General features: G+C 38.2%; 1 protein-coding gene across 1 annotated transcript in view; it reads left to right on the top strand.

Annotated features, from left to right (window-relative positions):
* appbp2 (amyloid beta precursor protein (cytoplasmic tail) binding protein 2) overlaps window positions 1-13,924 on the top strand; it is a 53,217-nt gene that overhangs the window by 22,332 nt on the left and 16,961 nt on the right. The window contains exon 5 of the mRNA XM_028807045.2: window positions 9,287-9,455. Within this exon, the coding sequence (XP_028662878.1) occupies window positions 9,287-9,455 (169 nt within the window). The remainder of the gene's footprint in view (window positions 1-9,286; window positions 9,456-13,924) is intronic.

The following is a 13,924-nucleotide window of genomic DNA, read 5'->3' as shown; positions in this document are numbered from 1 at the left end:
CTTAATGTAAACAAGATATGAATCCAAAGGGAATAAGATACCGTCTTTTTCCGAAATTAAGACATCCCCCGAAAATAAGCCCTATCGAGATTTTCGGAACTTTTTGTAATATAAGCCCTCCCCCGAAAATAAGCCCTAGTTAAAATAATGTGAAAAAAAGAATTCGTTAAAAAATGCTGTTGATTTATTAAGTATGTTTAGCTTCCCTAATACTCGTATTTCAGAGAAATGTTTGAAATAAAATATTCCGAGAAATTCATTGTTTACCTCTACAGTTCGTTTCAAATTAATTCTTGGAATTTATCTTAAAAATACAACATAAGGCAGCATGAATACATAAATATTGTGTCCGCTCTGCTCTGCTGTGTTGTACTGCGTCGCGCGTATCGCAGAGTATGGTCGAATGAGGTGGGGAGGGGGGCATGCATATGCGGAATGCGACGGAACGCGTCGTTGGCGCACACTATAAATAATTGTTCGTTAAGGCAGCAGTCTACATTGAGCGACAGTGCAGATACAGTGTTTGTTCATTTCAGTCTTGTAAGTCTGATTATTTCCTCATATGTAATTTTATTTTTTATAAAGTGAATAATTTTTAACCGCAGTTAAAATGAGTACAAAACGAAAGAGCTATTCCGTCGAGTACAAAAAGGGAATTGTGGAAGACTCCAGGGGTGTAAATCTTGATTTATGACGATGTTCCAGAAGAAGATGACATGACTGTAATTGAATCAATTTTAATTTCTGTATTCTGTGTAAAATAAATAAATATTGAATAAAAATATATAAATATACTTTTATTTTTGTCCTCCCCCGAAAATAAGCCCTAGTGCGTATTTTGGACCAAAAAAGAAAGTAAGACAGTGTCTTATTTTCGGAAAAAGACGGTACTAATCATAATTAAATTACAGGGCATAAACATTACAGTCCGGATAAACATAAACTGCTCTGCTATAAGGTGAATTGTGCAGCATACAAGCGAGAACAAAATCTTAACATACTGTACCTTTGTGTAAAAATCCAAAGTTCTGCCAAATACTACACTGGGAAAAAACTGTAGCATTTATAAACAACTTCTGTCATATATTGCACAAAGATAAAAAAAACAAACCTGTAACATTTTCAAACAGTTTACTAACTTCAAGGTCTGTCCAGTATTGCACAAAGATATCAGAAAAATAAAATTGCAAAATGCTACTGAGGAAATGTGAAGTTGTTTGACTGAAACAAGATTCAAGAGTTTTATTCATCACACATGCAGTTACACAGGTACAGCATACAGTGAAATGAAAAGCTGGTTCACTCTCAAGATTGTGCAAAACAAAAGCAATGCACAGTAAAAGAAATAATAAAATAAGAAAAGGGTAACAAATTAACTAAGTTAAATATAAATTAAACATCAGTGTCTCCACAGTTTATGGCTTCAGAGCAGCACAGTCACCTGTTACAACATTTCCTCTAGTGCTAAAAGCCCCCTCAGAGGGGCTGTTTGAGGCAGGGTTGCACAGATACATTTTTGCAAGTTTCTCCATTTTGGGGAAATGTACTTCTTGCGTTTTGCACTACTCAAGTGGAATTATATCACTGTCCGCCTCGGATTTCATCAAGTAGCAGTTGTTCTCTGTTTCAATGGCAGTGTGCAAAGACTTGCCTTCCCGTTTTTTTTTTAAATAGCTGCCAAAAGACTTTTTTTTTTCTTTCTTTTTTTCTTATTCACCCAACTGTGGTCGGATAAGATGTATACATCAGTTTGAATAGAACGGTTGAGATTTACAGGCAGACACAGCGTTTCCTTTCCACTTCATTATTGCTTTAACATTGTTGTCATTATTGTACATACTTTATACATGAGTCAGGGCGATTTGAAGCAGGGCAAGGAGGTGAGGATGTGAGTGAGTGTTTAAATAATGAAAGAAAAAAAGTGCTTTGGTATACTAGAGTACCCCCAGCCAAGACGGCTTACGCATATGCTTCTTGAGGAAATAATAATCTGTTCGAACAAATTATGTAATTCATTCAAACCGATTTTTTTTTTTTTTTGGCCTGACACTTAACGGGGCAACATATATCTGCTGACCGTGCACGCCTATGTGCTCGTGTTTTGCACACGCAGTAGTCTATCCTTTTTTGGTTACATGAGACATTGAATTAGGTGGACTCTCAAGGTGTGTTTTTGATTGCCAAATGAGTAACATACTTGATAACTTCAGCATGCATATTGGTAAAACAACAATTAAGATATTATCCCAGACAATACACATTGCACACCCCTAATTACCACATGAGATATCATCAATATATGAACTGCTTTATTTTCTAATTCAAGGATGACATATTTATTACATTTTTTTAATTGAAATAGAACAATCAAACAAAAGAACAATTATCACCAAAGCTGTGATTTATGGCTCAGGAACAACATCTAAATATTGCACAATTTGTAATCAATAGAACATTATTTATTCTCCAAAATTTAGCTTGCACATTAACAAACCACAGAATAATTATCAAAAAAGTGATCACTAAATATAATAGAAATAAAACCTGTTACACAAAATATCTAAATATTGCACATTCAATCAAAACATTTATCTTTTGAACTTTTTTCACATAGGCTGTCACTATAGGATATAGTAAATAATAACTAAAGTGTTAAAATTACTCCATATGACAGACGCCTTATATAATATTTGCTTTTCTGACATCATCTTCTCAACACTCATTGTGGTCCTTAAAGATTCTCACCAGCATGTCAACCTTTGCTGGTTTCAGACATGTTGACACGTGACTATATTTCCCCAAGCACTAAACAGACTCTTTGATGACAAACTCCAGTCGAGTGTTGTGTTTCTTCCTTTCTCCCAGCTCTGACTTGCCTGGATAAAGGAGCCCGGTCCCTTTTATTGAGGACCCAGGAGTACTTCCTGTGCCAGGGCTGCCGCCCAATGGAAGCACTTGTGGGTCACATGGAAGTCTCATAAATTGGGGATCACATCTCCCTACAGCAGCCCTTTGTGGCACCCATGATAGACCAGCAGGGCTGTGTTGCCATACTACTTCTCTCAGCATTCCCTGCTGGTTCCCAAATGAGTGTCGATACGGAGGGCTGCTGCCATCTCATGTCCTGGGGGAATAACGTATCCCCTGTGACGTCTTTTATATCTGATGGGCTGCCTGTCCATCTCTTCTGGGTCTGGCTCATTCCTCTCTCCTGGCTGGGATGCCTATCTGCCTGCTTAGAGCCTCCCATTCAGGCAAGGAACCATCCCTTCCTCTGGTCGGGATGCCCGTCCAACCCATGTGGCACTGACAGTTTGTACATGCTTTTTTTATACTTTACTATAATGGTAAAGGTCGCAAAAACAAACACCAACTTAAAAAAATGGTAACAGTACTCTGCAATTGTAAGAGTAATCAAAATCCCAAGCACCCTATAAAAGGGAAGCACTAACACCAACATCTTGCTTCCAGTCTAATATTAATAGCTAGATGCTTAAATTTAAACCACATACATTGTTTGGCGCGAAAGCACAGTCTTATCCCTCACCCCAGCGCGTGTGCCGTGTAAGGATTTAGGCATCTTTTAATAGATGCTTTTTTGGCTATCTGACCTGACAAGAATCAAGACGAATAATGGCCAGTCAGTTAGTCAGTTGGTTTATTATTTTGGAGGTAGCCACTACACAGTGGCCAATTTCAGTGTACAGTTTAATATCACAGCATTCAGAAAAAAAGCCATTCTGCACCTTTGGATGCATTCAGAAATGTGTGATCCAAATGGTATTGAGTCAGGGTCATATAATCAGTCTACTTTTTCTCCTTCAGTATATTCAGATGCAAAATTATATTTTTACATCACTAAAACTTATGGCAGATATGTCAACCAGACCAAATCTTAAGAAAAGCCTATGCATTTCTGTTGGTGATCACTAGTCAATATGAATTTCTAATTTTAAAAATAGTGAATTCTATTGCACTTTTTTACAAAGAACTGATATAAAAATAAATGAACAGCAGAGATGCTTACAGGATAATCAATGAAGCGCTAGTTAGAAGAGATGATTTGTAACGAGAGGTTAGTGCCACTTTGAGTAAGAGATCTGCTCTGTTGGTTTGAGCTTGTCTGTTGTTCAAACATCACTCAACCGAGTTAACCAAAGAACAGCATTAAGCCGATGCCTGCAAAATAATAATAAAACCAGTCCATAAACACATTGCAGGCTTTAGAATATTAATCGAATGCTACAGACTATATTAATAACACACTAGATATCAGAATAGTGCATCTCCAAGCCAGATAGCATGTATGTATATAGTAAAAGAGATGTACAGTAGATAGATAGATAGATAGATACTTTATTAATCCCAAGGGGAAATTCACATACTCCAGCAGCATATAAAATATATATATACACTAGGGGGCTTCGCCCCCTGCTCGCTTCGCTCATCAACCCCCCTGTTTGGTTTTCCGGATACACACTTTTAAGATTTTTTTTTCTTTGAATTGTTGCTATTTCATTGGTTTCACTTTTATTTCAGAACTTCTGTAAAAACAATATTTGTAATCTTGCGAGTCCCAATATGCTGAATCTTTTTAATGAGGTCAGGATAGGTTTCTCTGTTTGGAATTTCAGCACAGACAAAACGATCTACATCATAAGCAGTTAATATTTTTTTTTTTTACAAAGTAAAAAAAGTAAGTAGAGTTCTGCATTGGACTCCTGTCTGTAAAGTCATGCTATTTTCCCCTCACAGTTCCAAAAGTACGTGGGGTTACCAAGGTGATACCCCAGCTTTTGTCTAGGTTTTTGTACAAGGGCTAGACAGAACGTTTTTGACTCCTGGAGTAAATTTAGGTTTTTAAATAAGCAGACAGATAAATATATATACACATGAACAAAGTAACCAATAAATGCATGTGCGGTAAACTCCGTTTTTGAAATTCTCAAGATTCTTTATTTGTCACATGCATAGTTATACAGGACAACATGCAGTGAAATGCATCCTGATCCGCTTATCAAAAACTGTGCAAAGTTAGAAGAATATCAGTTAGATTAACAAAAAGTCATAGATTGAAAGATAACAGTATAGTAGAACATAATAAATAAGTAAAATTATGTGAATAAAGTAGAATTAAGTCTTAAGGTGCAATAGTGTAGTAATTATTGTTCAAAACCAAAGTTAGACTGGTGCCTAGTTAAATGAGGCAGTTTGTTTGTTTGCGCTACTGCGATCTTTACTTTTTTATATTTTCTAATTTTCCTACTTTCATATCCTTTAACTTTCTCCACATGTGTATAGCGGCAACTTTTTTTTTTTTTTTTTTTTTTGAGCCTTTCTAATTTCCCTGGTTTCATAGTCTCTAACCTGCTCTGCATGTGTTTAGCGCCAACGTTTGTAAATGTCTTTATGAAGTTCTACTTTGTCTTTTACTCACTGTCATTTAATTCTGAGCCGGATTGGATGTGCTTTTTTTTCAATTCCACTTGTTCCGGGCTGATAATTACTTTCCTTATTTTCTGAATTTGCACCTTGATTATTCTTTTTTGCTCTCTTTTCTGTCTAATGCATTTGAGTCTCTTTTCTCCGCGCTGCTTTCTTCTTCGCTTATATGTTGACATTTAATTTATAACGTACTGTCCTTATACACTTTATATGCGCTGAGACCCCTGGATCTGTGTGTGCTCAAATCCTTCACAAGACAGAATGTTTTGCTGCCTATGGTCCTATTTGATAGATTGTAAGTAGGGTGTGTCTTTGGTCTCGCGGGTAGATTGTAAGTAGGGTGTGTTCTTTGGTCTCGCGGGTCTTTAAAATGTCTTCCGAGAAAATCACGTATCGTAGACTTGCTTTTTGCTTTCCAGGACAGGAATTCTTTTTATAATAGATAGATGAGTATAGCAGCAGCTGCACAATACACACCCACACACAGCTAAGTATAGAAATAGATCAAAGTAAAATCTTTCCCCGTTTGGAGCTGCCTTGGTACAACTTGGTTATCATTTTCCATGCCCAGATCATCTACAGTGATCGAATTATTATATTATTCAGCATGACTCTCTTCAGCAACTTTGCTCATACCGTTTGGTACCTGAATTCTGTTGCCTAAATGAGGAACTTCTGTTGAAATATCAGGCAGATAGTTATGTTATTAAGAAATAGGGCTACATCCAGCGCTCACTCAGTTGCTCCTCGGATCCATTGGAAGGTCTTTGCAGTTGCTGCTCCACGGCTCTGGAATGCCCTACCAGAGAACTTGAGAACACAGCAGATTGTAGGCTGTTTTAAAAAACAGCTAAAGACTTTTTTTTATTTAGGAAAGCATATTAACAAGAATGCCACTCTTTATTGTTGTTTGATCTCTGTTTTCATCTTGTTTTGTCTTTGTTAAATATTTTTATGTAGCACTTTGAGATTTACTACTAATGTAAAGTGCCTTTTAAATAAAATTAATTATTATTATTATTATTATTGCCTTACATCTCGCTCGCCCCACTCTACACGCTTAGTCAGTGGGGCAAACCAGCCCCCAGAGTGCCTCAGCCTGCGCTTCCTCACAGAGCCCCAGCTCGTGCTGCCTTCTCCTTCCTGGTGTCTGGTTCGTCTCCCATGTCTGCCTTTTCCCTTCTGTAACCTCCTTCTGTTCTATCTTTCCTTTTTCCTTCCCCCTATCCTGCCGGCCCATAAAATACGTCTCCGTGGACTTGGCGCCTTAATCACACGTCTTAGGAAGCCAATGAAGCAAGTGAGAACGATCGGACCCGCAGGTGTGACTCGCTCCAATTACATCTTCAACTCCCCGTGGTCATGCAATCGCGCCCAAGGAGATGGACACAGCTAACTGGATTTAAAAACTGGCCATACTTTTTTTGAAGCTGCAGACCCACTATACCACAAATAGCATTATAAATGCAAGTTGCAGTTTTATTATTTATGTATATATTGTAGCTTAGCTTGAAGCAAGTTCCATATTAATGCAATTTGCAATATGATGGATCTTGGTAAAGATGTCATCACCAAGTTGCACTTGTTTTATTTTATTTTATTTTATTTTTATTTGGTGAATACTGTGTAATGTACCTGGGCTTTGAAGCCTTGAAGTAAAATATAACAGAACAAGTGCGCTTTTATTCAAAAATATAACTGCAGAAAAAAAAAGCCGCCTTAGTGTGCGACATCGATATTCATTTACTACGACGACCCCGTGGCACAACAATATCAGTTACTGACTGGGAATCAAAAGGTCACGAGTTCGATCCTGCTCGATTCCCTTTTGAGAAGTGAACTGCTCTTATTTTTACTATTTTAGAATAAAAAGATACATTTGATTTCAGTCTGTAACTGCCGGTGTAATTTATGATATTTGTAAAGGTTAGCTTTGTTTTTGTTTTTTTTTTTTATTCACTTTTCTCTCAGTCGCGTTCAGGATCCTTCCCTACCCCATCTGACACTGCTGTTTTTACATAAAGACGCGCTATAGCTCTGCAGTGTATCACGATATATACGACCGCTTGTTTTTTTTCCCCCAATCTTGCCAGACGCCACATGTTGCTGTATGCTGTTTCTTTTGTACTCCAGGACATGCAGAGGAAAGCATAGTAAACAGCAGTAACTTCAGTGCTATATGCAATCATCAGACACTCCCCATCTGACACTGCTGTTTTCACATAAAGACGCGCTATAGCTCACCCAAGGTGCCGCCTTCCTACATTTACGACGTGTACTTGTGTTGCAGTGTACACACCTCTCTGTGCTGTGGTTCCTATTACACTGAACAAGCACCTGTAATTTGCAGTTCTATTCATTATCTCAAAACAAATATATGTGACGTTTTGAAGAAATCATTTTATGACGCGAATAGTACCAATCAGAAAACATCGTCGAAGTAATGCAATATTATTTGAAAACTAACAGCGTCAGATTGGGTGTGATTTATACTGGCGCTGTTACTTAGAGTTGGATCAGAAGCTGAATAAGCTCCTGTTCTGACTCTAAGTAAAAAAGCATGAATTAATCAACAGAAATAACCGCGATTGACATTTTAAACTTAACGATTTACAGTGCATACCAATTTATAAATTTTATGTCCGTTTGAGACTACAAAGGAAAAAAAAAAAACACTTCCTTCCCAGCGGGGAATCGAACTCGGGTCTCTACGGCGTGGCAGGGCTGCCGTGTTCTGAATCAGCAAATCTCAGCGTTACGCCACGGAAAGTGTTGCTACAGCCTTGAACCTTTTGTGAAAGTGTTTGTTTGATGTTTGGCCATCAGGCTTCACACATTCTACAGTTTATGCCTATATTTTGTAACATTTATTACTAAAATATGAAAAAGTTTCTGTTTTAACAATGTGTTTACACAGATTACTGTAGAAATGGAACACACATGAAATGCGTGTGTTCCAAATAACGATCTATTATTTCCACTCTAAAACTCCAGTTCAGTCACTCCCAGATAATCAAACAAGGCATGAGCTGGGAAAACTTAGTGAACGTTTTGCAATAGTGGGGGATGGAATAGCCGGCTTTTTGCTGCTCGTCTTAATCGGCACATTTAGAAGACAAAAGAGAGGTGAGAACGGTTTTAAGGTGGGCTGGATCTACGAGTTTTTTCGTAGACTCTGGTAATTCTAGTGTTAAACCAATTCAGTGGGACAGTAATTCAAATTAAGGCCCTTCTCAAAATGTGATTGAAACAGCAGTTTTAAGGGGATGTGCAGATGATTCTTTCAGTACATTATAACTTTTCTTTCCATTTCAGAAGCTGCTACTTTGTCATTTCCAGTTTTATAATAACTAGAAAAATGGCACGGGGCAGATTTTAATAGTAGCAGGTGCAAACTTAAACAGGTGTTGCATCTTCCATGGCATTTCATATACCTTGTTTTGAGGATAGGAATCAACAGGTCACTGTCTGTTTCTGCCCCAAAATGACTTACATTTTTACTAGGAACTGCTGTCCTAAAAAGTACTACTTGATGCACAAAACCTTTTTCATGATTTCCATGTATTTTAGTTGTTTAGAATATTTCACTGATATATTGGTGTCCAAGGGATAAAGTATTGACATCTGTACATATCATACCACACCACCTGTGGGCCGTTTTTTTTTTTTTGTAGACTAGAATTAAAATTACTGCAAGCATAACATATCTTTAAAAGTTATTTATAGTTACATTTTTACATGGTGTTTACAATAGACTTTAAAAAGTGTAAAGAATTGGCACATTGCATGCTTGAATAATAAATGTGACTAAGTAGTGTTCGATTCATCCTGTTCCCCATAGGTTACTTCATGTACGTAATGGCAACTGTAAGTATCATTTAGGTGAAGAAACCTTTAAGCTTGCACAGTCCTACATGGAAAAACTTGCAAAACATGGACACCAAGCAAATAAGGCTGCCCTCTATGGAGAACTTTGTGCATTGCTGTTTGCTAAAAGCCACTATGATGAGGTATGTCCTTTTATGATGTTTTGCTTGTTTAAACTTTGGATCAATTCACAGTGTTAATACTGACACCAGATTTTTATTCTTAAAGTTGTTTTGATATGGCATAATGTTAGGTTATACCCACCTTATTCAAATCAGAGTCAAAGCAGCTGGCACCTGCCACAGCATCTAAGCCTGGTCAAGATGCCATTCTGCCACAGATCACAATCACATACATGCTTACACTTACCACACAATGGAAGACTTTTCCAGTGATTTTCAGTCATAGACTTCATTTATATAAACTTAGAGAGTCTGAGTGCCCAGTGACTCTGTCCAACTAATCCACTCCTTGTACTGACAAAGCCTTTAGGCATGTTTAATGTGCATGAGAATGGACAATCAATGCATGCTCATCAGGAAATGCAATGCATACATATAATGTAGTGACGAGGAATAAGCAATACAGATGTTTTACACCTCACAAACAGAACACAAGCTTATCTGTCTGATGGTCTCATGTTTTATGTACCATGAGAGAATGGAAAAATTAAGAAAAGGGTCACATTTGTGACTGAACTCACCGTACCTTATAACCATTCGTGCAGCACAGGCTGTCAGGCAGCATATTATTAGCCGTCAAAAAAAGGGTTGAGCACAAGTGTGCTGGATGGTTATTTGTGACGTGCCCAGTGATTTTTGGTCCTGTAAATTAACATAGACAAGTGATGAGATTACCACCTGCAGTTGGCAAGTCTGACATACCTAATGACTAGAAGTTGCGTAATGTGACAATAGCTGAAGAGGGAAGTATCCATATTACTAAACGAGAATGGTAAACCGGTTGGACTCAGGGACATGGGCCGTGGACGCAAAAGACGTAGTGCGCAGGCGCCACACAAAGCCCCCCTCCAAGCACCGGAAAATGAGAAATGATGCGCCACGCCCATAGCAACAGACCCATGCAACAAAGCGCCACGCGAAGGCCATACCACACGAAACAGGACACACACAAAAAAGAGGATTCAGACCCACGACACACAAAGCACCCCTCCACTAACAGAAATAAGAAATGAGGCAACGCGCCCCTAGCACACCAAAAACAAAGGAGTCAGACGCAAGCGCCACATAGCACACGAAACGGTACACACACAAAAGTGAGGATTCACACCCACGACACACAAAGCCCCCCTCCACTAACAGAAATAAAAAATGAGGCAACGAGCCCCTCAAAGAAAACGCACACCAACAAACGACGTCATACATAGACAACAAGAGACCGGACTACAATACATATACAGGCGCGACACCTGATGGGTAATAATACGAAGAAACCCTTCAAGCACCGGAAAATGAGAAATGATGCGCCGCGCCCATAGCAACAGACCCATGCAACAAAGCGCCAGACGAAGCCCATACCACACGAAACAGGACACACACAAAAAAGAGGATTCAGACCCACGACACACAAAGCCCCCCTCCACTAACAGAAATAAAAAATGAGGCAATGCGCCCCTCAAAAAAAACGCACGCAAAGGCTCCATATTAACAGTCAGTGCGATCCTCCTTATTACTTATCCATATTACTAACGATAATGAACAAACAAGTCATGAATTCACGATCACGGGTACAAAACGAAACGGCTCGAGTAACGGGACCATAAACACGAACCCGCATGAAAAAAACAATACACGTCGGCGCGTACAACGCGCTTCTGAAACCAAGGAAGAAAAAATGTCTCGGCTCCAAAAACGCATGTCACTCCTTATTCAAAATACCGGTCCCAATCACAGAAACATCGGTTTCCACTATGAAAATGAACAGTAACAATGCACGTGACATCCGTCTTGCAAAACTATTAATTATAGATGAATGTACAATGGCATCCAGTCACTTACTCAACACCATTGATAAACATCTACAAACGTTAATAAATAATAATATTCCCTTTGGAGGAAAGGTACTTTTATTAGGAGGAGATCTTAGACAGTGCTTACCTATTGCTCCACATGCAATGCGCTCAGCTATTGTTCAGTCCACCTTAAAATACGCGGACAATTGGCATTGCGTTGATGAATAATAATATTCCCTTTGGAGGAAAGGTACTTTTATTAGGAGGAGATTTTAGACAGGGCTTAGCTATTGCTCCACATGCCATGCGCTCAGCTATTGTTCAGTCCACCTTAAAATACGCGGACGACGTCATACATAAACAACAACGGACCGGACTACAATACATATACAGGCGCGACACCTGATTGGTAATAATACGAAGAAACGAACAATCCGCATATTAACAGTGAGTGCGATCCTCCTTATTACTTATCCATATTACTAACAATAAAGAACAAACAAGTCATGAATTCACGATCACGGGTACAGAACGAGACGGCTCGAGTAACGGGACCACAAACACGAACCCGCATCAAAAAAAACAATAAACGTCGGCGCCTACAACGCGCTTCTAAAACCGAGGAAGAAAAAATGTTACGCGGACAATTGGCATTGCTTTCAAAAGATACAGTTGGTACAAAACATGCGATGTCCAGATCCAGAATATAACAATTGGTTATTACAACTGGGACATGGGACACTCACCAATACAGATGGACTTCACCCAGATATTATTACAATTCCTCAAGCCTTTATCTGCGACGACTTAGTTACGGAGATATTTGGAACAGCAATCTCATTAGACCAAATACCTCTTTTAACACAACGGACTATATTATGTCCAAAAAATATTAATGTTGATCACATTAATAACCAGGTCATTGCATTACTTCCTGTAGAGGCACGGCTCTTTCTAAGCTCTGACAAAGTTGACTCTAATGACAACAATGACCATCTTAATTTCCCCTTACAATATTTGAACACTATTAACCCAGCCGGATTACCACAACACAATCTTAACCTTACAATCGGAACAATACTCATGCTATTAAGAAACCTTAACACTAAACAAGGTTTATGCAATGGTACACGTTTAGTCGTCAACACCATGACACACAATGTTATTGAAGCAAAACTTCTTACAGGATCACATGCTAACAATACTGTTCTGAGTCCTACAATTGACCTTACAAGTTCTGACCTTGAATTACCTTTTACACTTAAATGGCGACAGTTCCCCATTAAACCTGCATTTGCCATGACCATCAACAAATCACAAGGCCAAACCATGAACAAAGTTGGCATCTACCTCTCTGACCCCATTTTTGGACATGGACAACTTTATGTGCCCTTCTCACGAGTTCGACGTTCATCTGATGTTAAAGTTAAGGTTATAAATGATCCATGCCAAGAGAAACTCATTCAAGAACATGACACCATCTTTACTACTAATGTTGTGTACAAAGAAATTTTCCGATAAATCTTTACACTGTGCCTTGCAATTTATTCTTGGCTTCCTATATGCGTCATCTACACCTTCACACTATGCTATATCTCATACATACATCACGCTATTTATAATTACCCAACACCAGGGGTTGGCGAGTGAAGCGAGCAGGGGGCGGAGCCCCCTAGTTCTTGAAAAGAACTAGAAAATTCAATGGGCATCATTCCAAACAATGACATTAATGTAAATAAGTAGATTTTTAAAATGAACCTTGTAATTGCTTTTGTAATCTGGCCCATCTTCCAAAACTGATCACTGCCCTGTGGCAAGTTATTGTAGCATGTTAGCAGAGCAGGCAGGTGTTATTATCATTTATTTTAACGAATGAAAAAAACTAATATTGTAAATAAATAGGCGGATTGATTTGTGGGAAGTTCATGTTTTATGTAGATCTGTAATAAACAGTCTTCACCATGTAGGGCATTTCACAAACACTTTCAGGCTACATTAGTGTACACGTTTTGTGGAGATAAACATCTGAGTGTAATATTATACATCCAAGTGCCTTCCTGGGAGATTATGTCATTGCAAAATAACACTAAGTGAAGCAGTAGTACATAATGAGCTAAAGATATAAAAATAAAAGAAATTCATTACTAGAACTCTGTAGTAATTCTGCTTGAATGTTTTGCTTCCTAAACTGGTGGTTTTGTAAGGGGATTCTTCAAAAGTGAGCAATTGATTGTTGTATTTTTACCTGTGCTTCTAAGGAATAGGAGAATTTTAAAAAGCAAAGCAAGTTGTGTGATCTTGTGTTCTATTGAGCGCAGTGTAAACAGATGCATTTTTTGGAGAAGCTTGGTATCTTAATATTGAAGCACTGAAAATGCTTAGTAAGATTTCATCACAATACTGTTTTTTACTACTTCAAAAGTAAGCTGAACAACCAAATACAGGTACTATAATAGTTTTATACCTTTTTTCTGTGAAGGAATGATGGCCCTTAATAGTTATGCTGTGAGTGATACCTTAATGGCATAAATATTTTAATAGCTATATGATGCCATTGAAGAATACCTTTGAACAGGAGTTTTTTTTTACATTTTCTTAAACTGAAAACTATAATTTATGCTGAAAACTGTTTTTTTCCCC

This window comes from Erpetoichthys calabaricus, chromosome 8 (assembly GCF_900747795.2).
Source record: "Erpetoichthys calabaricus chromosome 8, fErpCal1.3, whole genome shotgun sequence".
Classification (NCBI taxonomy): domain Eukaryota; kingdom Metazoa; phylum Chordata; class Cladistia; order Polypteriformes; family Polypteridae; genus Erpetoichthys; species Erpetoichthys calabaricus.
This window is presented reverse-complemented; position numbering and strand designations above follow the sequence as displayed.